Raw genomic sequence first — 25,172 nt, forward strand, 5'->3', positions numbered from 1 at the left:
TTGGGATTACAGGCGTAAGCCACTGCGCCTGGCTGAGAGCAGAATTTGCACTTTTATTTCTTTTGTTTTGTTTTTTATTTTGCACTTTTATTTTTGAGAAGATATGCGCTAGACAAAGATAGGATCCAGTGTTGTGCTTAGCATATAATCACCTCAAATCCTGATTCAATGAAGACCTCATTCTAAAAATAAAGAAAAAAAAAAATATTCCATGGAATCACTTCCGATGAGTGATGTTTTCCTTCAGTAGGGTAAAAATGCAAAGACCAGGGCCGGCGCGGTGGCTCACACCTGTAATCCCAGCACTTTGGGAGGCTGAGGCGGGTGGATCACAAGGTCAGGAGTTCGAGACCAGCCTGGCCAATATGGTGAAACCCCATCTCTACTAAAAATATAAAAAATTAGCCGGGTGTGATGGCGGGCACCTGTAGTCCCAGCTACTCAGAAGGCTGTGGCAGGAGAATCACTTGAACCCAGAAGGCGGAGGTTGCAGTGAGCCAAGATCGCACCACTGCCCTCCAGCCTGGACAACAGAGCGAGACTCCATCTCAAAAACAAACAAACAAAAAAAAAAGCAAAGATCATACACAAACAGCTAAGAAGGGTAGCGTGCAAATGATGTATAATTAAATCTCAGAGAAAATCAAGTTTGTAGTAAGGAATGGTCCCTGCCAGGGAGTAAAAAAATAATAATAATACAACACAGAATTTAAAAAAAAAAAAGGTGGGGAGGGGGTTGGGCATGGTGGCTCACACCTGTAATCCCAGAGCTTTGGGAGCCTGAGGCAGGAGGATCACTTGAGGCCAGGAGTTCAAGACCAGCCTGGGCAATATTGCAAGACTCCATCTCCATAAAAAATTTAAAAATGTGCTGGCATGGTGGTGTGCACCTATACTCCCAGCAACTCAACATGGGCCTAGGAATTCGAGGCTGCAGTGAGCTATAATTGCACCACTGCACTCTAGTCTGGGTGACAAAGCGAGACTCTGTTTCTAAAAATAAATAAATAAAAATAAAAAATTTTTTAAAAGAGTGAAATCAGGCTAGGCACAGTGGCTCACGCCTGTGATACCAGCACTTTGGGAGGCCGAGGCAGGCAGATCACCTGAGGTCAGGAGCTCGAGACCAGCCTGGCCAACATGGCGAAACCCCGTCTCTACTAAAAATACAAAAATTAGCCGGGCATCATGGCGAGCGCCTGTAATCCCAGCTATGCAGGAGGCTGAAGCAGGAGAATTGCTTGAACCCGGGAGGCGGAAGTTGCAGTGAGCCAAGATCATGCCACTGCACTCCAGCACTCCAGCCTAGGCGACAGAGCCAGACTCCATCTCAAAAAAAAAAAAAAAAAAAAAGAGTGAAATCACTCAGTTCGAAAATGACAAACGCTGTATTAGTCCACTTATGTGAGGTTCCTGGGTTAGTGAAATTCATCCAGTTAGAAAGTAGAATGGTGATTGCCGGAGGAGGGGAAGGAGAGAATGAGGAGTTAATGTTTGATGGGCATAGAGCTTCAGCTGCGGAAAATGAAAAAGTTCTGGAGATGGATGGCGGTGATGGTCACACAACAATGTGAATATTCTTAATGACATTGAACTGCACACTTAAAAATGGTTAAAATGGGGCCAGGCGCAGTGGCTCACGCCCGTAATCCCAGCACTTTGGGAGGCCAAGGCGGGCAGATCACTTGAGGTCAGGAGTTTGTGACCAGCCTGACCAACATGGTGAAACCCCATCTCTACTAAAAATACAAAAAATAGCCGGGTGTTGTGCCACATGCCTGTAATTTCAGCTACTCTAGAGGCTGAGGCAAGAGAATCGCTTGAACCCAGGAGGGGGAGTTTGCAGTGAGCCAAGATCGCACCACTGCACTCCAGCCTGGGTGACAGAGTGAGACTCTGTCTCAAAAAAAAAAAAAAAAAAAAAAAAAAAAGGTTAAAATGGTAAATTTAATGTTATGTATATTTTACCACAATAAAAAAAAATGGTTAGTTGGAAAGGAAGCCTTCTTCCCTAGCTTAATAATCAGAAAAAGGAACATTTCAAACACTATCCAAGAATTACACTTGGTCATTTGCAACCCACTTCAAGATGTGAAAAATGACATTATACCAGTCCAACTCCACTGAGAGACAAGCTTCAGAAAAAGGAGATCTCATGGCATTCATTTTCCATTTAGGAGCCCTATACCTTTGGTGAACTGTAAGAATGTGAGCCAGGTCGGCTACAGTGGCTCACACCTGTAATCCCAGTGCTTTGGGAGTCTGAGACAGGAGGATTGGTTGGATCCAGGAGTTTGAGACCAGCATAGGCAACAAGGCAAGATCTCATTCTCTAAAAAAAAATTTTTTGTTTTTTGAGACAGAGTCTCACTCTGTCCCCCAGGCTGGAGTGCAATGGCGCGATCTCGGCTCACTGCAACCTCCGCCTCCCGGGTTCAAGTGATTCTCCTGCCTCAGCCTCCCGAGTAGCTGGGACTACAGGTGTATGCCACAATGCCCAGCTATTCTTTGTATTTTTAGTAGAGACAGGGTTTCATCATGTTAGACAGGCTGGTCTCAAACTCCTGACCTCAAGTGATCCACCCACCTTCGCCTCCCAAAGTGCTGGGATTACAGGTATAAGCCACCAAGCGTGGCTAAAAATATATTTGTTAATTACCTGGGTACAGTGGTGCGTACTTAATAGTCCCAGCTACTTGGGAGGTTGAGGCAGGAGGATCACTTGAACCCAGGAGTTCAAGGCTGTAGTAAGATCTATGATTGCACCACTGCACTCCAGTCTGCGCAACAGAGTGAGATCCTATCTCTTTAAAAAAAATATATATATATATGAGCCCAGTTTGTAGCAAGACCATACAATGGGACAAATAACTCCAAATACCTGGTCTATAGCGAGCTGTCCACCAGGTCACCCTCACAAACTGAGAACTCACATTCTGAAGTTCTTTTCGGTGACCTATTTAAGAGCTGAGGGTAGTGGACTTAAAGGAAATGATGGTTTTGCCCAAATGAGCACAACTTCCTCTTTCACCTTCAGCCATGGCTGGTGGCTCGCTCACAGGGCAGATCCCTGCCCCCACTGCTAAGGCTCCTTCTACACTTAGAGGAAACGCACAGGGGAAAGTCAAAACCTAACACCTAAACAGCACCTGTGGCATACCTGACACTGCATACGCACAGAGATATCCTCATTTCAGCCTCACAAGAATGACACGGAGTAGATATTATACCCATTTTATGGATGAAGAAATTGAAGCTCAGAGGTCTGAAAATTGGCACAAGGTCTTGCAACCACTATGGGGTACAGCTAGGATTCCAAATCAGTTTCCCCTATTCTTTCTTCTATTCTTTCCCCTACACCAAGACTCCTGCTTTAAATTCTCTCCTAATTTATCTTGGATGGGCCATCTTTTGTAACATAGAGAAATGAGGGTTCAAATTTAAATTCTTTTTGAGAAACATTTAAGCTTCTCATTTAAATGTCCAAAGATGAAAGGAAGGAAACTAACATAGCTTGCCATCAGTCATAAATCGTTGAGATTACTTAAAGGCCAGTATACAAAGTCATCAAGAAGAACTTAAAATGAATTCACAAAATACAGCAAAGAGAGGATAAAATTATATGAGCTATAATTTTGGACCCTTAGGAGACAAATCTTTTATGGTTTTTATAACCTCAATCCAGAGCTGGGCAGGCGGGGAGTGGTGCGTGTTGCAAGATGCAAGGTCTTTTTTTATTTTTTATTTTTTGCAACAGGGTCTCACTCTGTTGCCCAGGCTGGAGTGCAGTGGTGCGATCATAGCTCACTGCAGCCCTGGACTCCTGGGCTCAAGTGGAAAATGCAAGGTCTTTATAGACAATGTCACCCTTGCCAGCAGGGCCTGGCCTGGAATCGTTTGCATATTTGTCACTTTGATTTTGAGAGGATTATTTATATTTTTCTCTTCTGACAGTCATGTGGTAAATGGTAGCCTTGGTGATGAAGGGTGTTTAGCTTTTGTAAATACCAGTTGCAGGCACCTGAAAAGGAGAAGTTGCTGAACGCTGACTGAGGAGGTTTCGATGACCTCGCCAACCGCAGGCGGGCAGCATGCTTCACCTCCCCGCCCAGGGCAGGAGCATCAGGCAGGGGTTTCTCCACAGCTCTTCCACATAGCCCCTTCTATTAGCCCTCCACAGGGATGCAAAAATGTGACAGGCCTCCAAAGCAGCTGTCAGAGGCATTCAAACCAGAGCAACTCCGTCTTGAGTGAGGGCTAGGAAAATGAGGCTGGGACTTGCTGCGCTGCATTCCCAGAAAGTTAGGTATTCCTAGCCTCTAGATGTTTATGGGTAAGGGAACAGATGGATAATGTTTACCAAACAGACCCGGACTTGGGAGTATTCCAATATCCCAAAATCTGGAGAACAAAGGCAATCCTAATTTTGCTTTGAAGATAATAATATTGATTCTCACAAAATATAGTAATTGAGAAAATTAATCCTTTATCACAAACCCTTGTAGTAGGGCACATCTCTCAATGATCTTTTTATCCTGTGTATAAATAAGCATAGTGCCTAGAGTGGATGCGTTCCTCCTCTTGCTTTCGGGAACGTCCTACTCTATGGAGTAGCTGTATCTTCAATACTTTACTTTCTTAATAGCTTGCTTTTACTTTGCACTGCAGACTTGCCCTGAATTCTTTCTTGCAGGAGATCCAAACACCCTCTTTTGGGGTCTGGATCAGGACTCCTTTCCTGTAACACAGCCAGTTGACAATTCCAAGGGCCAGCCTTGCCTTTCCAAAAGTATCAGTGAGGTTTTGTTTGCACTTCCTAATGGTTTTTGAGCAAAACTACAACCGATTCCAGAATCCTCCCTCGGGACCAATTATTACCTGATCCTCAGGTCCAATCCCTGGGTCCTAAAGTGGGATTTGCTTTGGAAACTTCCAACACCATTAGGAAGTGCAAATAAAAACATCACCAACTGTTCTTGCTGCTTAATTTCACAAGCAAACCTAAAACCAAACACCAGGTAGCCAGGCACCAGCCACGGGGCTATTGAAGGATATGAAACAGGCTGAATCATAGGCCAGCAGGGAAACAGCCCAGGCAAAGGGGCAGAATTTACAAATCTGTGCTCGATGTATTAAAGCTGGAAAGGAAAACAAGAATTGTTTCTTTTTTTTTCTAGATTTTTTTGTTTTTGTTTTTGTTTGTTTTAGAGACTGAGTCTCGTTCTGTCGCCCAGGCTGGAGTGCAGTGACGTGATCTCAGCTCACTGCAACCTCCTCCTCTTGGGTTCAACCAATTCTCCTGCCTCAGCTTGCTGAGTAGCTGGGATTACAGGCGTGAGCAGCTATGCCCAACTAATTTTATGTTGGCCAGGCTGGTCTCAAACTCCTGACCTCAGGTGATCCGCCTGCCTCAGCCTCCCAAAATGTTGGGATTACAGGCGTGAGCCACTGTGCCCAGCCAATAATTGTTTCTTTTACTAGCAATATTATCCTCAAATTCAAAAACAGTTTAAGCAAGGGATGTTTGATAGAAGCATACTTTGATAAGACAGTGAAAACCACAGTGCTTGAATATCTTGCCCTAAGAAATCCCAAACCAGAAGAACACATCTGTGGATTTTTATGTTTAAGATCAACTCAGTTTCTAAGTGTTATTGCCCATGTGTTTTTCAGTTCACTTAATTCCTGCACCTCACAGAAGTAGCTCATAAATAATAAAGTCCCAGCCTAGCAACACAGCATGTGATGGCGGCGTGGGTGTGTTCCAGTATTATCTTTCACGTAGGCCCGGAAAGCTTGAATTATCTCAGAAATCAGGGTTGGGTCCATTTCCCTAGTCCAAAGGGCAGAAAAAGAGAGCCATAATCCCAACGTGACAAGTTTATTTTTAAGCCCATATTCTGAAAAAATCTTGCCACCTATCAAAAGTAAAAATCAAATGATCCCTTGAATAAGCAAATTATTATTGCTTATCATTAAACTCAGTCCTGCAAGAATTAAAAGGATCTCTGGATATGTAGAAAGTGACATAATTTTTTTTTTTTTTTTTGAGACAGAGTCTCACTCTATTATCTATTGCCCAGTCTGGAGTGCCGTGGCACGATCTCAGCTCACTGCAACCTCCGCCACCCAGGTTCAAGCGATTCTCCTGCCTCGGCCTCCTGAGTAGCTGGGAGTACAGGTGCATGCCACTGCATCTGGCTAATTTTTGCATTTTTAGTAGAGACAAGGTTTCACCATCTTGGCCAGGCTGGTCTCGAACTCCTGACCTCATGATCCACTCGCTTCGGCCTCCCAAAGTGCTGGGAATACAGGCATGAGCTACCACGCCCGGCCAACATAAAATTTCTATGAACTGCCGGGCTCGGTGGCTCACGCCTGTAATCCCAGCACTTTGGGAGGCCGAGGCGGGTGGATCATGATGTCAGGAGATCGAGACCATCCTGGCTAACACGGTGAAACCCCATCTCCACTAAAAATACAAAAAATTAGCCGGGCGTGGTGGCGGGCACCTGTAGTCCCAGCTACTCAGGAGGCTGAGGCAGGAGAATGGCGTGAACCCAGGAGGCGGAGCTTGCAGTGAGCCAAGATCGCACCACTGCATTCCAGCCCGGGCGACAGAGTGAGACTCCATCTCAAAAAAAATAAAATAAAATAAAATTTCTATAAACTATATACACACACATATATATTTTGAGACGGGGTCTTGCTCTGTTGTCCAGGCTGGAGTACAGTACATTCATAGCTCACAGCAGCTTTGAAGTTCTAGGCTCAAGCCATCCTCCCACCTCAGCCTCTTGAGGAGCTGGGACTAAAAGCATGTGTCACCACACCCAACTAGTTGTTGTTGTTGTTGAGACAGTCTTGTTCTGTTGCCCAGGCTGGAGTGCAGTGGCATGATCTCGGCTCACTGCAACCTCCACTTTCGGGGTTCAAGCAATTCTCATGCCTCAGCCTCCATAGTAGTTGGTATTACAGGCATGTACCATCATGCCCAGCTAATTTTTGTATTTTTAGTAGAGACAGGGTTTCATCATGTTGGCCAGGCTGGTCTTGAACTCCTGACCTCAAGTGATCTGCCTGCCTTAGCCTCCCAAAGTGCCGGGATTACAGGTGTGAACCACTATGCCAGCTAGTCTTTTGTTTTGTTTTAGAGATAGGGTCTTGCTATGCTGCCCAGGCTGGTCTTAAACTCCTGGCCACACAGAATCCTCTCACCTCAGTCTCTCATAGTGCTGGGGTTACAGGTGTGAGCCATTGCACTCGGCCTATATTTTTTAATTTTTTTTTTTTTTTTTGAGATGGAGTCTCACTCTGTTACACAGGCTGGAGTGCAATGGCACGATCTCGGCTCACTGCAACCTCTGCCTCCCAGATTCAAGCAATTCTCCTGTCTCAGCCTCCTGAGTAGCCAGGATTACAGGCGTGTGCTACCACACCCGGCTAAGTTTTGTATTTTCAGTAGAGACGGGGTTTCACCATGATGGCCAGGCTGGTCTTGAACTCCTAACTTCAGATGATCCGTCTACCTTGGCCTCCCAAAGTGCTGGGATTACAGGCGTGAGCCACCAGGCCCAGCCCCCAGCCTATATTTTTAAGTAATAACAGGCATTGGGTAAAAATTCAAATCAGACAAAATGGTATAGGATGAAAAATTCCATCTTCTCACCCCTCCTGATCCCATACCCCTCAGTCTCCGTACCACAGACAACCACTATTATCAGTTTATACACCCTCCCAAATGGTGGTCTCGCCACAGACAAGCAAAACTGTGTATTATCCAAATAGGCTACCCTGCAGTTTTTGTTTTTGGAGATTTTATTTTTTTTGGTCAAACACAAGACAAGGCACAGATAAAAGTATACAAAAAGTCATTTAAGTTTTCTACACTTTCAAAAAGATGTTTTATGAAGAAAAATAAGGGAACACAGAAAAAGAATGAACTAAATACAGTGCAGAAAAAAACATGAGCCTGTGCCCACACACAAGAGCGGGGTGCAGGGCACCAGCCCACCTCCTGAGTGGCCCGCTGGGAAGCCCGTGCCTGCATCCATACTGTGAAATCTCTTGGGCTTTTCAGTCCTCTTGGAACAGCTAAGACCATTCAACCATGCCCTATCCTCAGGGCTGGTGTGCCTCAGAACATGGAGTGGCTTCCCAAACATACCCAGAGCTGATCCCAGGGGGCCTTCTGTCGGAATGTGGCAGGGTCAGGGCAGCATGGCTCTTGCTATAGGGAAATGAAAAGCCTTCCCGTGCAGCCCTGCAGATATTCACGATTACGCTGGTAAAGGACTGACTGGGATGTCTCAAAAATAATCTTTCTGCAGCTGAAATAAACATGTTTTTTCCCTTTAGAACATTCCAGAGAGCAGACATATGCAGAGAAATGATGCCTTCGGAGATTCAGTTCCAACGTTTTTACATGCCAGACGCTGGAAATACAGAGAATGAAGAGGACTAAAAAGCTTACCCTGCAATGGGATGGGAAACAAGCTCACCCAAGATCACAAAGCATTTGTTACACTGGGGCAGCTGCTTCCAACTTTCTAACTTTCAGGCATGAGAGAAATTAATTACAGGTAAAACTCCTGCTGAAGTACACAATTTCATCACAAATGACTCACGTACAAATAAGGTTTCAGGTCATTTAAGCCCCAACAGGCTATCAGAACCACCTATCTAGGGACCGTTCAGCAAGTGAATAAATACTGCATCCCCGTATTAAACACAGGAGTCTCCAGGAAAGGCCAGGCAAGGAGGACCACCAGCTCTCTGGGTTACCTCAACACTTTACATGTGTCAGTGTTAATTTCAAGGGATCATTGTTTCTATATCCAGTTTGGACTCCGGGTTCGGTGAGGACTGCCTACTTCCTTGGCTATACAAAAATCCCAATCCTGACTTACAGCATGAGTCATCTCCATGTTAACCAGGCATCATGACACAGGGGATGATGGTCTCGAGTGAGGAAAGAAGCAGGAAGAACAGAACCACCCCTGACCTAGTGTGGGACAGAGGACACACTTAACCTTTCTTAGATGAAGAAATTTTAAAAGCAGTCCATGAACTGTCTTCCCCAGGAAATAAAAAATCAGGCTGCAAATCATGTGGTTAGCAGTTGAGAACATCTTTTAAAAAGGATCTGAAAAGGAGTGATTGCATATGGATAAGACGTCCAGTCTCTTCTTCTGGTCACCTAGAAGCAATGCACAGCAAACAGACAGAAATGTTTATGACCTATAAAATGTTTGTGCTGTGTACCTTCCAGAAACTATGCAGTTTAACGAGCGCTGGTATTGAAGAAGGTAGCTAGTCATCATAACCTAACTCTGAACACAGAATTATTATCCATCAGCCAACCTTGCCTCCCTAGACCTTGCCCTCTGCCCATTGTCAGCTACTTGGAAAAACTGGTAAATCATAAGAGTAGCAAATAGGTCATGGCTCGTTTTTTTGACCTTAATTCCCAAAACAGCCACTCCAGCAGCATGGAAAGGCTGTTTGTAGCCACCAAACTGAATTCTAAGAACTGGTAAATGACAGCCAGACACGGAGGCTCACGCCTAGTAATCCCAGCACATTGGGAGGCTGAGGCGGGCAGATCACTTGAGGTCAGGAGTTCGAGACCAGCCTGGCCAACATGGTGAAACCCCGCCTCTACTAAAAATACAAAAATGAGCCTGGTGTGGTGGTGCGCACCTGTAATCCCAGCTACTCGGGAGGCTGAGGCATGAGAATTGCTTGAACCTGGGAAACGGAGGTTGCAGTGAGCCAAGATCGCGCCACGGCACTCAGCCTGGGTGACGGAGGGAGACGCCATCTCAAAAAAAAAAAAAGCAAAAATTGACTTAGTCCCATGCTAATCTGACGACTGCCTTTTTGTAAATCTTCTTGAAGTCTTTTTCCCATACATTTTAACAACTAGTAGCTGAGAAACCTTAGACAAGATATTTAACCTCTCTGTGGGACAAGATCCTCTTCTGAAACAGGGTTAGGAACACCCACTTCATAAGAATGTTAGGAAGATTAAATGGTTTAATGTATGCAAAGTGCTTAGAACAGTACCTGGCCATAAGTCTTAGCTATAATTCCTACTTAGCTGTACATATGCAATTTTCTTTGTAGTGCATTATACATTATTGGCTTATAATCGTCAAACTTATAATTTTGAATGGCTAAATGATATTCCGTGAAGTGGGTATACGCCATAGTTTATCTACCCATTCAGATGATTCTCAAAAGGGAACTTAGGATTTTAACAGTTTCGACACACTGTATTACTAACCACCCTAACTTATCGACCAAATATAAATAACAATGGTTTGCATTTGAAGGGAACAGAAATTACTCACTTCCAAAATTGGTTTGTATTACATAATTTCCAAAATTATATATCTGTTTATCTATTTTTTTGAGACAGAGTCTCACTGTGTCGCCCAGGCTGGAGTGCAGTGGCGCAATCTCAGCTCACTGCAGCCTCTGCCTCCTGGGTTCAAGTGATTCTCCTGCCTCAGCCTCCTGAGTAGCTGGGATTACAGGCACCCACCACTACACCCGGCTAATTTTTGTATCTTTAGTAGAGACGGAGTTTCACCATGCTGGCCAGGCTGGTCTCAAACTCCTGACCTCAGGTGATCCGCCCCCCTTGGCCTCCCAAAGTGCTAGGATTACAGGCGTGAGCAACTGCACCTAGCTACATTTCCAAACTTAAAAAATATATAAAATTTTTAACAAACCATGATCAGTGTGTACTTTCTTTAAAAAAAAAAAGGTATTTGTTTTTATTTTTTTCAGACAGGCTCTGTTGCCCAAGCTGGACTGCAGTGATGCCATCATGGCTCACTGCAGTCTCAACTTCCCAGGCTCAAGCAATCCTCCCACCTCAGCATACCGAGTAGCTAGGATTACAGACGTGCACCACCACACCCTGCTAAGGTTTTATTTTTTGTAGAGACGGGGTCTCATCATGTTGCTTAAGCTGGTTATAAACTCCTGCATTCAAGTGATCCTCTCAGAGTACTGCGATTACAGGAATGAGCCACCACTGAACCCAGCCCCTCAGTGTAAACTTTCTGCAACTTTTTTTTTTTTTTTTTGAGACGGAATCTCGCTCTTTCACCCAGGCCGGACTGCAGTAGCGCTATCTCGGCTCACTGCAAGCTCCACCTCCTGGATTCACACCATTCTCCTGCCTCAGCCTCCTGAGTAGCTGGGATTACAGGCGCCTACCACCGTGCCCGGCTAAATTTTTGTATTTTTAGTAGAGGCGGGTTTTCACCGTGTTAGCCAAGATGGTCTCGATCTCCTGACCTCGTGATCCACCCGCCTCGGCCTCCCAAAGTGCTGGGATTACAGGCATGAGCCACCGCACCCGGCTTTACTTTCTGCAATTTATTGAGAGATGTCATGATCCTCATGGACCCCTTCAGGGTTTCTACACAGAAAAGAAAGAGACAAGAAACAGGGCTCTCGAACTCTCAGAAATAGGCCAAGATGACATAATTAAGTCTATGAATCAAGATACGTTTTCTAAGTGGAGAGCAATACTAAATTTCTTGTAGGTGAAGACTAAAGGAAATGCCAAGCATCTTTATTTTAACAATTCTCTAAGAATTAGAAAAATCAACTCATTTTTAAACATTTACATCTACCACACCCACCATCATGACTTACCAATTCTTTACAAAGCTCGATCCTATCCCAAAAAGCCACACATGTTAATATTCTACCATCAAATCCAGTATCCAACCTCTTGCTCAAATGTAAATGCCACTGATGCATTTATTTATTCTGTCAAAGAATACTGTCTTGTGGCAACCATGGGGTCCTCACACACAGAGACTTTAAGAATGGAAAAATAAAATGCAATAGTTTGGTTCACCACCCCTTAACCAGGACAAAAGAAAACAAACTTCAGCATGACTGACATCGGAGAACACTCAGCCCTTCCTCACCACATAAACTCCCACACTTCTTGCTATGAGAGTTCCTGGCAAGGAAGCAGAGTATCTGTGATTTATTCCATAAGCAAGGTAAGTCCAAAGGAAGGGAAAATAATTACGCCAAAAGCATTTCTTTTTTTTTTTTTCTTTGAGACTAGAGTCACCCAGGCTGGAGTGCAGTGGCAGGATTTCGGCTCACTGCAAGCTCCGCCTCCCAGGTTCAAGTGATTCTTCTGCCTCAGCCTCCTGAGTAGCTAGGATAACAGGTGCCCGCCACCATACCTGGCTAATTTTTTGTATTTTTAGTAGAAACAAGGTTTCACCATGTTGGCCAGGCTGGTCTCGAACTCCTGACCTCAAGTGATCCACCCACCTCGGCCTCCCAAAGTGCTGGGATTCTGTACAGGCATGAGCCTGGCCTCACCAAAAGCATTTCTAAATCATGTTTTAATAACAAATGATTAGTACAAATGAAAAGTTCTATTTTAGTGAACCACATGGCACAGTTCTCTGCATGGGAAAGGAGCAGACTGAAGAAACATCTGGGGCCCCAGCCGGCTGCTACTGTATTTCACACAGGATGCCCATTCTTTTATAATAACCAGAGATCTCTTTAGACCAGGCTTTCTAGAGGCCTTAATTGTTCTACCTAGACGCTAGCCACATCCTTTTTAAAAAGTGAAGTGTGTGTGGCAGTCACACCTCTAGAAATATTTTTGGGGGATTTCTTATAAATGCCTTCCCTCTACTCCATTCAAAGGCCAGCATTCAGGAAAAGATACTTAATTACCATTGCCTTTTGTCTCTCCACAGGCACATTCCTAAATGTGTCCCCCAGGAACACCCTGGAGACTAAAGCCCTTGATTTTCCTCTAACAGATTATCAACAAGCGTCTCCCTGCAGGAGAGGAATTCTGTCTCATTAGCGGTGAAAACTGCCTCCTTTGCCAAAGGCATCATTAGCTAGCAAGTCGCAGAAGGTAACCTGCTTCTTCAAGAAGAAAAGGGTATTCAGGAGGCTGAGGAAGGAGAATCATTGCTTGAACCTGGGAGGCGGAGGTTGCAGTGAGCTAAGATTGTGGCATTGCACTCCAGCCTGGGCAACAAGAGCAAAATTCTGACAAAAAAAAAAAAGAAAAGAAAGAAAAGGGCACTGACCACAAAGCCATACCCCAAACTGGGAAACCGAAAGAAGCAGAGCTTTGATTTCATACTTCAGACATCCCCAGTCTGTAATCTACCCGGCTAAAACATAAGATTAAATGCTTCTCCACGTTCACCCAGGCAATCTACTGCCTGCCCTGTGCCTACAGGAACCACAACCACTGCCTCCCTCGCAAATGCATTTATTGAGCCCCTACACTGGGTCACACAGCAAAGGACACGACAGACGTGGTCCCTGCCCCAGAGGAAAACAGGGCAAAGTCAGGCTTGGTCTCCTCCTGAGCCAGCTGGGGCATGAGATCTGAACCAGCACACCTTATGGAGAGCGGAACCTCTCTCTTTGCCAATACAAGGGTCTGGGAGTTAATTTTGTTGGAATCCAGAGACCCTTAGGTCTAGAGATCTGTGCCAGACCCAGAACCAAACGCCACCTAGGAAGTGCTCTGAGATGAAGATAAGGCCTAAAATGACCTCCCATCACTCTCTCTATTCAAGGCTAGAGCTTCTTAATCCTTCTGGAGCTAAGCCAGAGCTAGCTGTCCCTCCTTCGAAAGTATAGGGTAAGAAGCACAATTTTCCAGGGCGTATAGCAATGAAAACCATAGTATCTTAATGGATGTGTAAGACTATTGTTAAGGGAGAGGAAGAGTAATGTCAGCAAATACATGTTAGAGTTGATGGCATTTTAATAAGCATGTGGATTGCTTGTAATGTAATTATAACATTTTTTAGTTAATAACTACAATTAAAATGACATATCAGATACTATTTATAAAAACCTTCCTCTGATGGGAGTTACAGAAATACAATAGAAGTCTTTGTAACCAAAGGCAGTTTAAGTAAAATGAAAAAGGCACAAGACTCTTTTCTATGCTTACAGTTCATAATGCAAAAAACATTTAACTGGTTCACTTACTTGAGAATATTTTTTTCATTTATGGGTCTAACTTTACTAATGTTATATATTATGTTCTCCTTTTCTTAGTCCTATATCCTTTAAAGCAGTGACTTCATCTGCTGTGTGACAGCAAATCAATGAGATCACAGCAGCTCTGCTGTTACAAGACAAAGACTTGGCGGTACTGAGTGGGTAATCACTTGCAGACACATACACACACGCCCTGGTTTCAATGGCATTTCCTAGTAATTCACTCCAACAGAAATCTCCACTCACAGGTGTCACAGCCCAAAGCTGTCTTTGTAATGGTGACCTCACCCGGGTATCACAGTGGCTGTAAGGGAAAGAAAGCAGCTGCCACTTCCTGGTTCACTTTCAACACCAAGCTCTCCTGATTTTATGTGTTCATTCTTATGACTTCCTTTCCCTCTCACCCTACCATATCCAATCCATCACATGTCAGGTCAGTTGAACCTCCAAGATATTTCTTAAATCCACCCACCTCTGTCCACCTCCACAGGTGGCTTGGACATCATTCTAGTCCAAGCCACCACCATCCACCATCTAGATTACTGCAACAGCCTCCCATTTTGTCTGTCCAATTCTAGGTCAGGCCAGCTTCAAATCCATTCTCTACCCAAGAGCCATGGTGATCTCTGACAAATAAATTGGACCGTATCAACCCACTACTTTTATTTATATTTATTTATTTATTTTGAGACAGAGTTTTGCTCCTGTTGCCCAGGCTGGAGTGCAATGGCGCAGTCTCAGCTCACTGCAACCTCTGCCTCCCAGGTTCAAACAATTCTCCTGCCTCAGCCTCCTGAGTAGCTGGGATTACAGGCGCCCGCCACCACAGCCGGCTAATTTTTGTATTTTTAGTAGAGCCCACGTTGGGCCAGGCTGGTCTCGAACTCCTGACCTCAGGTGATCCACCCACCTTGGCCTACCAAAGTACTGGGATTATAGGTGTGAGCCACCGCGCCCGGCCCCCACTGCTTTTAATTTTAACATTCAGTGGCTTCCCATTCCTCCTAAGTAAAGCCCCGACTTCCTTTTCAGCCTCATCTTACACAAGCACTCCCCCACTTCCCAGGTATTCCTGCCTCAGGGCCTTTGCACAGGCTGCTACTCCTCCACCAGGCCCCCTTCCTCCACTCCTCACTAGAAAAATTCCTCTTCTTTCTTCAGCTCTCTGCCTCAGAGAGGCTACCTGTAATCTCCTTCTTTAAATCATGTCCTTCCTGCCCTTTTCTTCTATAATACCATCCTCTTTCTCCACAGTACTCACCACAATATATGATTATTTCTTTTTTTTTTTTTTTTGAGACAGAGTCTCGCTCTGTCGCCCAGGCTGGAGTGCAGTGGCGCAATCTCGGCTCACTGCAAGCTCCGCCTCCCGGGTTCACGCCATTCTCCTGCCTCAGCCTCTCCGAGTAGCTGGGACTACAGGCGCCCGCCACCACGCCCGGCTAATTTTTTTTGTGTTCTTAGTAGAGACGGGGTTTCACCATGGTCTCGATTTCCTGACCTCGTGATCCGCCTGCCTCGGCCTCCCAAAGTGCTGAGATTACATGTTCATTCGTTTAATGCCTACTCCCCTACAAGGCTCTGGGCTTCCTGAAAGCAGGGATCATCCCTGTTTTCTTCACCATTGTTTACACTGTATATCCAGCACCTGGCACATAGTAGGCATTAAAAAATATTGACTACAAGAATGGATGAGGCTGCGCAAGGTGGCGCACACCTGTGATCCCAGCACTTCAGGAGGCTACAGCAGGAGGATTGCTTGAGCCCCGGAGTTCAAGCACAGCCTGTAACATAGTGAGAGAACCATCTCTACAAAAACAAAAACAAAAAATAAATTAGCTTGGTGTGGTGGCACACCCCTGTAGTCCCAGCTACTCGGGAAGCTGATCGGGGAGGATTGCTTGAACCCAGGAAGTTGAGACTGCAGTGAGCTGTGATCATGTTACTACACTCCAGCCTGGGAAAGAATGAGACCCTGTCTCTAAAAAAAAAAAAAAAAAGGATAAACTTTAGAAACAAGAAGATGGAAAAAAAGCAGGTAGAACTTTCTCCATACTAACTGAATGTCTTACAGATGAAATCATAAAAAATACCATCAAAAAAAACCATGAGGGAATATCTTCCATGTCACCAGAACAACTCTGAAGGACTCTCATCCTTTTTAGTCATTTCATTCCTTTGTTATAAGCAGTTTAGGGCTGTTTATTCTAGAACCTACAGAGAATTCAGGCTTGAGCACTGAGCTATCTCAGTTTCCTACACTAGAGTGGGAGGGGACTGTGGCTTCGTAAGACCTGGGGAGATTTCCAGTAAGGCTCAATATTATCTTTAAGGGAAATCCCAAGAAAAGAAAAATGTAATCAGTAATAATATTACTCGAATTTTCCAACCTATTAAGCAAAATCTAAATGTTCTTAGGAAACCTAAAGGTATAAAAACAAACACCCATTGCTTATAATTTGTGAATTATGGACCTCTATGGTCATCTATGTCGTTTTTCTGCATCCAACTCTCCCAGAAAAACAACTATCTAGCTCTTGCTTTTTTTTTTTTAATAACCCACATTTCTGTTGGCAACTTATTTCAGCATCTTATTAAACTTGCAGTTCTTCCAAGTATCTAACCCTTTATAATACCTAAGTCCTTTCATACGCAACCAAATTCCCTCTTGAGTTTTAATAGATATAAGAACATGGCCCTTCATCACTCACACTCTCTCTTCATGTGGGGAGGACTATCGCAATATTAAGTTTCATGGTGTTTAGTTACACAACAGCCTTCTAGTCACCAGGCTGCATAAATATTTGTTTTAATCTATACTTAAGAAATTATTTCCCTAAAGTTTGTTGCTCTTAGTATCCTAAGAAGGTTTTTCATTTTGATTTATATATATATGTATATATATATACACACACACATATTTTGAGATGGAGTTTCATTCTTGTCGCCCAGGCTAGAGTGCAGTGGCTCGATCTCAGCTCACTGCAACCTCTATCTCCTGGGTTCAAGCATTTCTCCTACCTCAGCCTCCCGCGTAGCTGGGATTACAGGTACCCACCCAGGCACCCGCCACCACGTCCAGCTAATTTTTGGTGTTTTTAGTAGAGACAGGGTTTTACCATATTGACCAGACTGGTCTTGAACTCCTAACCTCAGGTGATCCACCCGCCTTGGCCTCCTAAAGTGCTGGGATTACAGGCGTGAACCACTACGCCTAGCCATATATATATATGTATATGTGTGTGTGTGTATATATATGTATGTATATTTGGAGACAGGCTTTCACTCTGTTGCCCAGGCTGGAGTGCAGTAGCCTGATCACAGTTCACCCTAACCTTTAACTCTTGAGCTCAAATGATCTTCTCACCTCAGCCTCCAGAATAGCTGGGACTACAGGTGCCTGCCAACATGCCCGGATATATATATATATAAAATAATAATTTCTTAAGTATAGATTAAAACAAATATTTATGCAGCCTGGTGACTAGAGGGCTGTTGTGTAATTAAACACCATGAAACTTAATATTGCGATAGTCCTCCCCACATGAAGAGAGAGTGTGAGTGATGAAGGGCCATGTTCTTATATCTATTAAAACTCAAGAGGGAATTTGGTTGCATATGAAAGGACTTAGGTATTATAAAGGGTTAGATACTTGGAAGAACTGCAAGTTTAATATATATTATATATATATATGTATATTTTTTTTTTTTTGGATAGAGTTTGGGTCTCACGTTACCCAGGCTGGTCTCGAACTCCTGAGCTCAAGTGATCCTCCTGCCTCGGCCTCCCAAAGTGCTAGGATTACAGGTAGGAACCACCACATCTAGCCTCCTAAAAAGGTTTCTATCAGTCTAGGATCCCAAACTACATGAGACTAGAGAGTTGTGCAGAGAATCCCTCATAATGGTCACCCGATTCTACCTCTTAGATTCATGTCTGTTTTGTAGTAACAGTACTTAACTGATTCCCATGTATCTGAGACCCACTAAGACCCCAGATCCTTAACAGATGTGTAAGTGCAAAGTCAATTCATTTCGATTTTTCCTAATGGGCCACACATTCTTCCCTACTAGATATATCCTATTTATATGTTAGCCTCTGGTGTTTTAAGAGTATATGTCATCACATCTTGGCTCTAAATAAATGACACTGGGGCCTTATCAAGAAAACAAATGGAAATATTTGCACAGTTAGCTCTTAACTCCTTGAGTTTCAGCTTCTGGACCCAAGACAAAAGTCATACTCTGCTGCAGCAACTCTTCTTTGCTAGAGATTAAGACAAAGACAGACAGACAGACAGACAGACACACACACACGCACGCACACACACACACACTATCTATAGACCAAGATTTTAGCTTTTGTTTCTTGTTTTTATGTCTGAAGTGGAGCCAAACCATTAATAACCAGTTCAAATGACTTTTCTACCACAGCTCATTTCCTTCTGTTAAAATTCCACCTTTCGCCGGGCATGGTGGCTCACACCTATAATCCTAGCACTTTGGGAGGCTGAGGCAGGTGGATCACCTGAGGCCAGGAGTTCGAGACCAGCCTGACCAACATGGTGAAACCCCATCTCTACTAAAAATACAAAAATTAGCCGGGCGTGGTGGCAGGCGCCTGTAATCCCAGCTACTCAGGAAGCTGAGGCAGGAGAATTGCTAGAGTCAGGAGAATTGCTAGAACCCAGGAGGCAGAGGTTTCAGTGAGCCGAGATCGTCCCATTGCACTCCAGCCTGGGGGACAGAGTGAGACTCCCTCTCAAAAAAGAAAAAAAAAATTCCACCATTCAATGCATATCTTATTCTTTAAATCTCAGCTATCTTGGGCACCAGGGCATCAGACAGCACCCTTGGCACCTTGGAAAGTCCCAGAAAGTTATAGATGGAAAGTGGAAAGCTTGCAATTTCATCTACCCACAGAGATGCAAAGAAGCCTTCCTTTGCAGTTATTTTAAGAAAGAAAAAAAAAATCAACTAAGCACCATTTTCCTGGAAGTCAATACTGTGACTAGGTGGTAATCGGTTCCCATAATAGGTGGGAGTTATCGTGTAGGTTTAGGGTTACATTGGATAAAATGAGAAAAATGAAGATGCAGAGACTGAACTCTTCCGGAAAAAAAGAGAGCTCAAGGAGGTTTCAATCTCTCACAAAGCAGTTACAGAACCTTTTCAATCACTTCTTGGATACATTGGCCCTATTAATCCAGGAACCCAGAAACATCTTACAAACATCAATTAAGTCTGGCAACATGCTCTATTTACAAATAGGGAAACTTGGGTGTTTAGGGACAGAGAAGCCCAACAATGAGTCAGGGCTGCTGTGGGCACTGGACCCAGGACTCTGGAATCTCCGTCTCTGGCAGGGAGATGTGATCTACCTCTCAAGGGGATAAAATGTCCACATAAGAAACAGGTGGCAGAGAAGGAAGTGAATACACACATGTTGGGATGGCGCAAGACAACGGATGGCCAACAGCACCCATTTGAAGCTGGAAGGGAAGCCAACCCACCACCCCCAGTGTCATTTAATCAGATGGAAGATCAGCATTGCTGCAGCCCCTCCGTAGCAAAAACACTGCTCACCTTATGGCTTGTAAATTGATGCTGTGAGATACCCCATCCATCCTCACTCACATCAAGGCTAGTTTTATCTGATGTGAGTTCAAAAATGCCTATTCATCTTTAGCCAGGTAAGTGCATCATCAGATATTCCATTTGCAAGCCTACATGCTGAAATGGAACCCACCCCACAGTAAAGGGAGCCTCCAGAGGACAAACCCTCTGGCTTTTCCTGTCTCCCTCACAAGGGAAAGTTAAAAGGCTATGTATCTCTAAAACACACAAAGCAAATCAGTGTGCTTCCTAAACTGTAGGCTTTCGGTGCTAACTGACTGGCCTGCATATTTAAGATCTAACAAAGTAACCAGCTAAGCTAATCGAGGCTAGCTTTGGTACACTAGCTGAACATAATCAAAAGTTCCTTTGGGTGAATCACTGCCCTTTCCGAACACCTGTGAAACAAATAATTCGGTAATATCATGGAGTGAATGGTTTTTGCCCAGTTTTTACTGCGGAAGTGAAATACCTTGACACAATCTTTGGGAGCTACAGGTGAGCAGACATCCACCAGGATCAGGACCAGAGAGAAGAACTCTACCAACTCCAAAAGGAAACAATGCCCAGTTCTGCTGGGCCAAGGGCCCACCCAGGCTCCTTCCAACCCGGAGAAATCTTTACTAACATTGGGCCCAGGGCACACACCACACTGTTGTAACATTCTTTCTGTAGGGGAAAATTCTCTCACCAACCCCCAAGGCAAGTACGAGGTAGGGGAAGGGGTTAGCAGTCATGTGACAGCCGGCAAACGCCATTCCCCTCCCCCAACCTCCACCCGCCCTGCATTGTAAAGGCGTTGCGCCCGGGGTTAGCCTTTAGGGTGGGGGTGTCAGCTGGTTTCATGCCTCCAGTTCCTCTGCCCTGCGCCCTGGCCTAGTCATTCTCGGCTCGAAGTGTTCTTCTATTCAGTGAAATACCCAGGAGGCCTTCCACCCAAGCGAAGGCGAGTATCAAACACGGGCTACCACCCTAGTAAGAAGAAGGCACCTGCCCACGTATAGTTGGAATTCATCTAAAATTCACTTAGCGCTTACTGTGTGCCAGACGCTGAGGGGCGTCCTGCAGATTCAAAAGCGCCCCAGGCCGGGCGCGGTGGCTCACGCCTGTAATCCCACCACTTTGGAAGGCCGAGGTGGGCGGATCACCTGAAGTCAGAAATTCGAGACCAGCCTGGCCAATGCGGTGAAACCCCGTCTCTACTAAAAATACAAAAATTAGCCGGGCGGGGCGGGCGCGGTGGCTCACGCGTGTAATCCCAGCACTTTGGGAGGCCGAGGTGGGTGGATCACGAGGTCAGGAGTTCAAGACCATCCTGGCCAATCTGATGAAACCCCGTCTCTACTAAAAATACAAAAATTAACCGAGCGTGGTGGCGCACGCCTGTAGTCCCAGCTACTCGGGAGGCTGAGGCAGGAGAATAGCTTGAACCCAGGAGGCGGAGGTTGCAGTGAGCCGAGATCGTGCCACTGCACTCCAGCCTAGCGACAGAGTGAGACTCCGTCTCAAAAAAAAAAAAAAGCCGAGCGTTGTGGTGCGCGCTTGTAATCCCACCTACTCGCGAGGCTGAGGCAGGAGAATCACGTGAACCTGTGAGGCGAAGGTTGCAGTGAGCCGAGATCGTGCCATTGCCATTGCACTCCAGCCCGGGCAGCAGAGACTCTGTCTTAAAAAAAAGCGCCCCAGATACGGCCCCTTTTTCCAAAAAGACCCAAAGCTGGGAGAGCTGGGCGGGACAGCTGCAGAAGGGGAAGCCAGGTGAGAACACCAGCACCGGCCGAGGGCTCCGTCCCGAAAGGCCTTCCCCGCTGCTGCCCGGCTTACTCTCGAAGGGTCCAGCGCCCAGACCGCCCTGCTGGAGGGGTCCGCGCCCCCAGGCCGGGCTCTCCCCTCCCCGCCCGCACTCACTGCGTCTTCCTGCGGCCCTGGTCGCGGTGCAGATCCCGCAGGTCCACCTCGGCGCGGCCCAGGAACTTGTCGAGGCCGAGCAGCGCGCGGTGCAGCACGGTGAGCTGCAGGGTGGCGGCGGCCGCGGGCCCGGAGGACAGCAGCGACGGCAGCTCGAAGGTGGCCTCCTCGCGCCACACGGGCGCACCCAGGCTGCGCTCCGACACCGAGGTGGCGTACTTCTCCTTGCCCACCTGGATCACCGCGTACGCGTCGCTCGTGCCCCCGGGGCCCTTGGCCCGCAGGCCCCGCGCCTGCAGCACCGTCACCTGCACGTGGGTTGGGGACCACACGGCCCCCAGGCCCCGGCCAGCCGAGACCATTAGGGACATGGTGACGATAACACTCCAGATGCTAGGAGAAGATCGCCGCGACTGGCGGCCTCTACGGCCCGCCCCGGCGACCAGGCCACTTTAAGGCTTCCGGCCACACCCCCGCAAGGCCACGCCCCTCATGGCCAAGGCCACGCCCCTGCCCAAGCCGCCTGCTCCACCTGCTGCGCCGCGCCGCGCCCCGCCCCGCCCCGCCCCGCCCCGCCCCGCCGGCCTCAGCAGCGCGGGCAGCTCCGGGCACCCGGGCGCCGGAGGCGGGGCTGGCGCGGCCAGGCAGGCAGGGGATCACGTGCGCAGGGGCGGGCGCATCGAGAATCTGATCTGAGAGGTGTTAGCGTTAGGTGACGGATGAGGTCCCGGGCTGCCAAAGGTCGCACGGCGGGAAGGAGCTGGCCGAAGCACTGACTTGGAAGTCAGACCTCATTTCCAAGGTCACATCGCCATTCGTGGCCTTGCGCGGATTACCTAACGTCAAGTCTCAATTTCTTCACCTGACAATCACCTCCTAGGATTGCTGTAAAAAATAATAATAACGCATTACAGTTCTTGGCCCAGTGCCTGGCTCGTGGTGAGTTGTCAGTAAATAACCATGACCAGCACGTTGGGAGGCTAAGACCGGAGGATCTCCTGAGCCCAGGAGTTCAAGACCAGCCTGGGCAACATAGGCAGATTCCCGTCTCTACAAAAAAAATTAAAAATAATTAGATGGGAGTGGTGGCAAGCGTCTGTGGTCCCAGCTACTTGGGAGGCTGAGTCTGGAGGATCTCTGGAGCCCAGGAGGTCGAGGTGCAGTGAGCCGAGATCGTGCCACTGCACTCCCAGCCTGGGCAACAGAGCAAGACCCTGTCTCAAAAAAATAAAGTTAGTAACTAGGAGGGTGCTAAGGAAGATGCCCACCCAATTCACTGTGCTTTCTACTTCTCCCGCTGGAAAGCCTTGCTCTGGAGGAAGGCAGCTGCAGAGGAAGGTGAGGACCTTGTGAGGGCCGGAAAAGGGGAAGGTATCCTGGGGCGCATGAGTTCAATGTGGGAGTATCCTATTTTGCCCTCCCCCCACCAGATAAGGTGAGGCTGAGTTAGAAAAAGGGAAGAAAGGAGGAACTGAAAATGGGATTGCCAAATCAAACATCGGGACAGTGACAGGCCCCCAGCCCGCAGTTCCCCATTTCTCCCTTGCCAGGCCCTCTTTAGTCTCTCCCTGCCTCTATCCCTGGGCTCCCAGGCAGTCCCTTTCTTGTTCCAAATGCCTAATAGATCGGCTGCTTCCCTTCATTTCACAGGTCCTAGTTCAAAGGCTCAGCTGTTCAACTGAGTCATCAGATTGGAAAGGTCACTTGGAAGGTTTTAAAGTTTTACCGTTAAGGAAAGAGTCAGAAGAGAGGAGTGACATGTCCAAGGTCCCTCTGCAGAGCTGGGACTGGGATCCCAGTCTCCTGACTCCCAATCAGCTGTTCAATGCATCTCTTGATTCTTCCAGATCCACAGAACCCCAATCGTGGATGGCTACTCGTGTCCCTCCGATCTCCAGGCTCTCCTCCCTCTGGTCCACACCGCACATTGCTTCACTAACCTGCTGGCTGCCTCACCAGCAACCGCATTACCTTCGGACTCAACAGAGATTTCAAGGCACTCCTTTTGTCCCCACCCTACCTCATTCTCCTCTATCTTCAGAACAAACAAACCTGTGGCCCAGACACTTTTTACCTCCAGGCCTTTATGTTGTACCCTTGACTGTCTTTGCCAACCTCCCACTGCAAGGGTTCACTCGTATTTCTCTGAGGTTTGACTTCTCATGCCCTGCTAAGGGCAGGGACCAGGTAGTGACTTATTCAACTTGTCTCCTTCACAGCCTCCAGCACAAACCTGGGTGCACAGTAGGTACCCGGGAAGTGCTATTGAACTCAAGAGTTTGCAGGTTAAGTCGGCCAACCATGAGGACCAAGTGTTTCCTTTTACCATGTAGGAAATTAGAAGACAGAGGTATGCCTCAGGTTTGCAACTGAGGGCAGCTGCAGTGTGGGAAAGGCCTGTTTAGTATGTTGGAAATATTTTTTTTTCTTTTTTTTCTTTTTGGAGACAGAGTCTTGCTCTGTCTCCCAGGCTGGAGTGCAATGGCACAATCTCGGCTCACTGCAACCTCTGCCTCCCAGGTTCAAGCAATTCTTGTACCTCAGCCTCCCAAGTAGCTAGGATTACAGGCGTACGACACCATGCCTACTACTTTTTGTATTTTTAGTAGAAATGGGGTTTCACCATGTTGGCCGGGCTGGTCTCGAACTCCTGACCTCTAGTGATCTGCCCACCTCGACCTCCCAAGATGCTGGGATTACAGGTGTGAGCCACTGCACCCGGCCACGTTGGAAAGATGATGGGAGGAGTGGGGGAAAGCAGCCAGCAGGCATAGAAGGGGCAAGAAAGCCTAACAGAACTGTGTTGTTTTGGTGCCATTTTCCCTTTTGGATGATCCATTATACTCATTCAACATTATGACTCAGTTAATTTCCATAAAGGCTTCTTGAGGCCAGATGCAGTGACTCACACCTGTAATCCCAGTGCTTTGGGAGGCCAAGGTGGGAGGATCACTTGAAGCCAGGACTTCAAGACCAGCCTGGGCAACACAGCAAGATCTCATTACTACAAAAAGATAAAAAATAAAACCAATAATCAGCCAGGCATGGTAGTGCGCACCTATAGTCCCAGCTACTCAGGAGGCTAAGGTGAGTGGATTACTGGAGCCCAGGAGTTTGAAGCTACAGTGAGCTATGATTATGTCACTGCACTCCAGCCTGGGCAATAGAGCGAGACCCTGTTACGATTTGTTGAGCGCTTACTTTGTGCCAGGCATGTGCCAGGTGCTACCAAGGGCACAAAGCTGAATGAGACTCAGTTCCAAGGCACTCCATCATCATCTAAAGGAAGTCCTGATTACTATGATGCTTTGGGTGTTTTGAGGAGAGAATGATTTCTGTAAGTTGGTGGGTTTTTGTGAAGGAGGGGCTCAGCTGGGCCCTGAAGGATATATCAGATTTGACAGAAAGAGGAGGAGACATATGAGAAGAGCATTTCAGGAGAGAACAGGAGAATAGCCTACGCAAAGATATGGGGACCAGAGAGTCGTGGCGTTTCCAGGTTTCACATACCCAATTGTGGGTGGAGTGTAGGATGCTTTAGGAGGCCACTGAGAATGAGTGGTAGAAATAAGACAGGAATAAGACAGGCTGGGCTCAGACCATGAACACCA

At 46.5% G+C, this 25,172-nt stretch overlaps 1 protein-coding gene across 4 annotated transcripts in view; it reads right to left on the bottom strand.

The window, feature by feature from the left end:
- RAB11FIP1 (RAB11 family interacting protein 1) overlaps positions 1-21,982 on the bottom strand; it is a 41,577-nt gene extending 19,595 nt beyond the window's left edge. For all 4 annotated transcript variants that reach the window (XR_004031320.1, XM_030817106.1, XM_030817105.1 and 1 more), the window contains exon 1: positions 21,562-21,982. Coding sequence is in view for 3 of the 4 variants with exons in the window: in XM_030817106.1 (XP_030672966.1) it covers positions 21,562-21,932 (371 nt within the window). In the remaining variant the exon portion in view is untranslated. The remainder of the gene's footprint in view (positions 1-21,561) is intronic.
- Positions 21,983-25,172: the final 3,190 nt, after the last annotated feature.

Source organism: Nomascus leucogenys, chromosome 8, assembly GCF_006542625.1.
Source record: "Nomascus leucogenys isolate Asia chromosome 8, Asia_NLE_v1, whole genome shotgun sequence".
In the NCBI taxonomy this organism is placed as follows: domain Eukaryota; kingdom Metazoa; phylum Chordata; class Mammalia; order Primates; family Hylobatidae; genus Nomascus; species Nomascus leucogenys.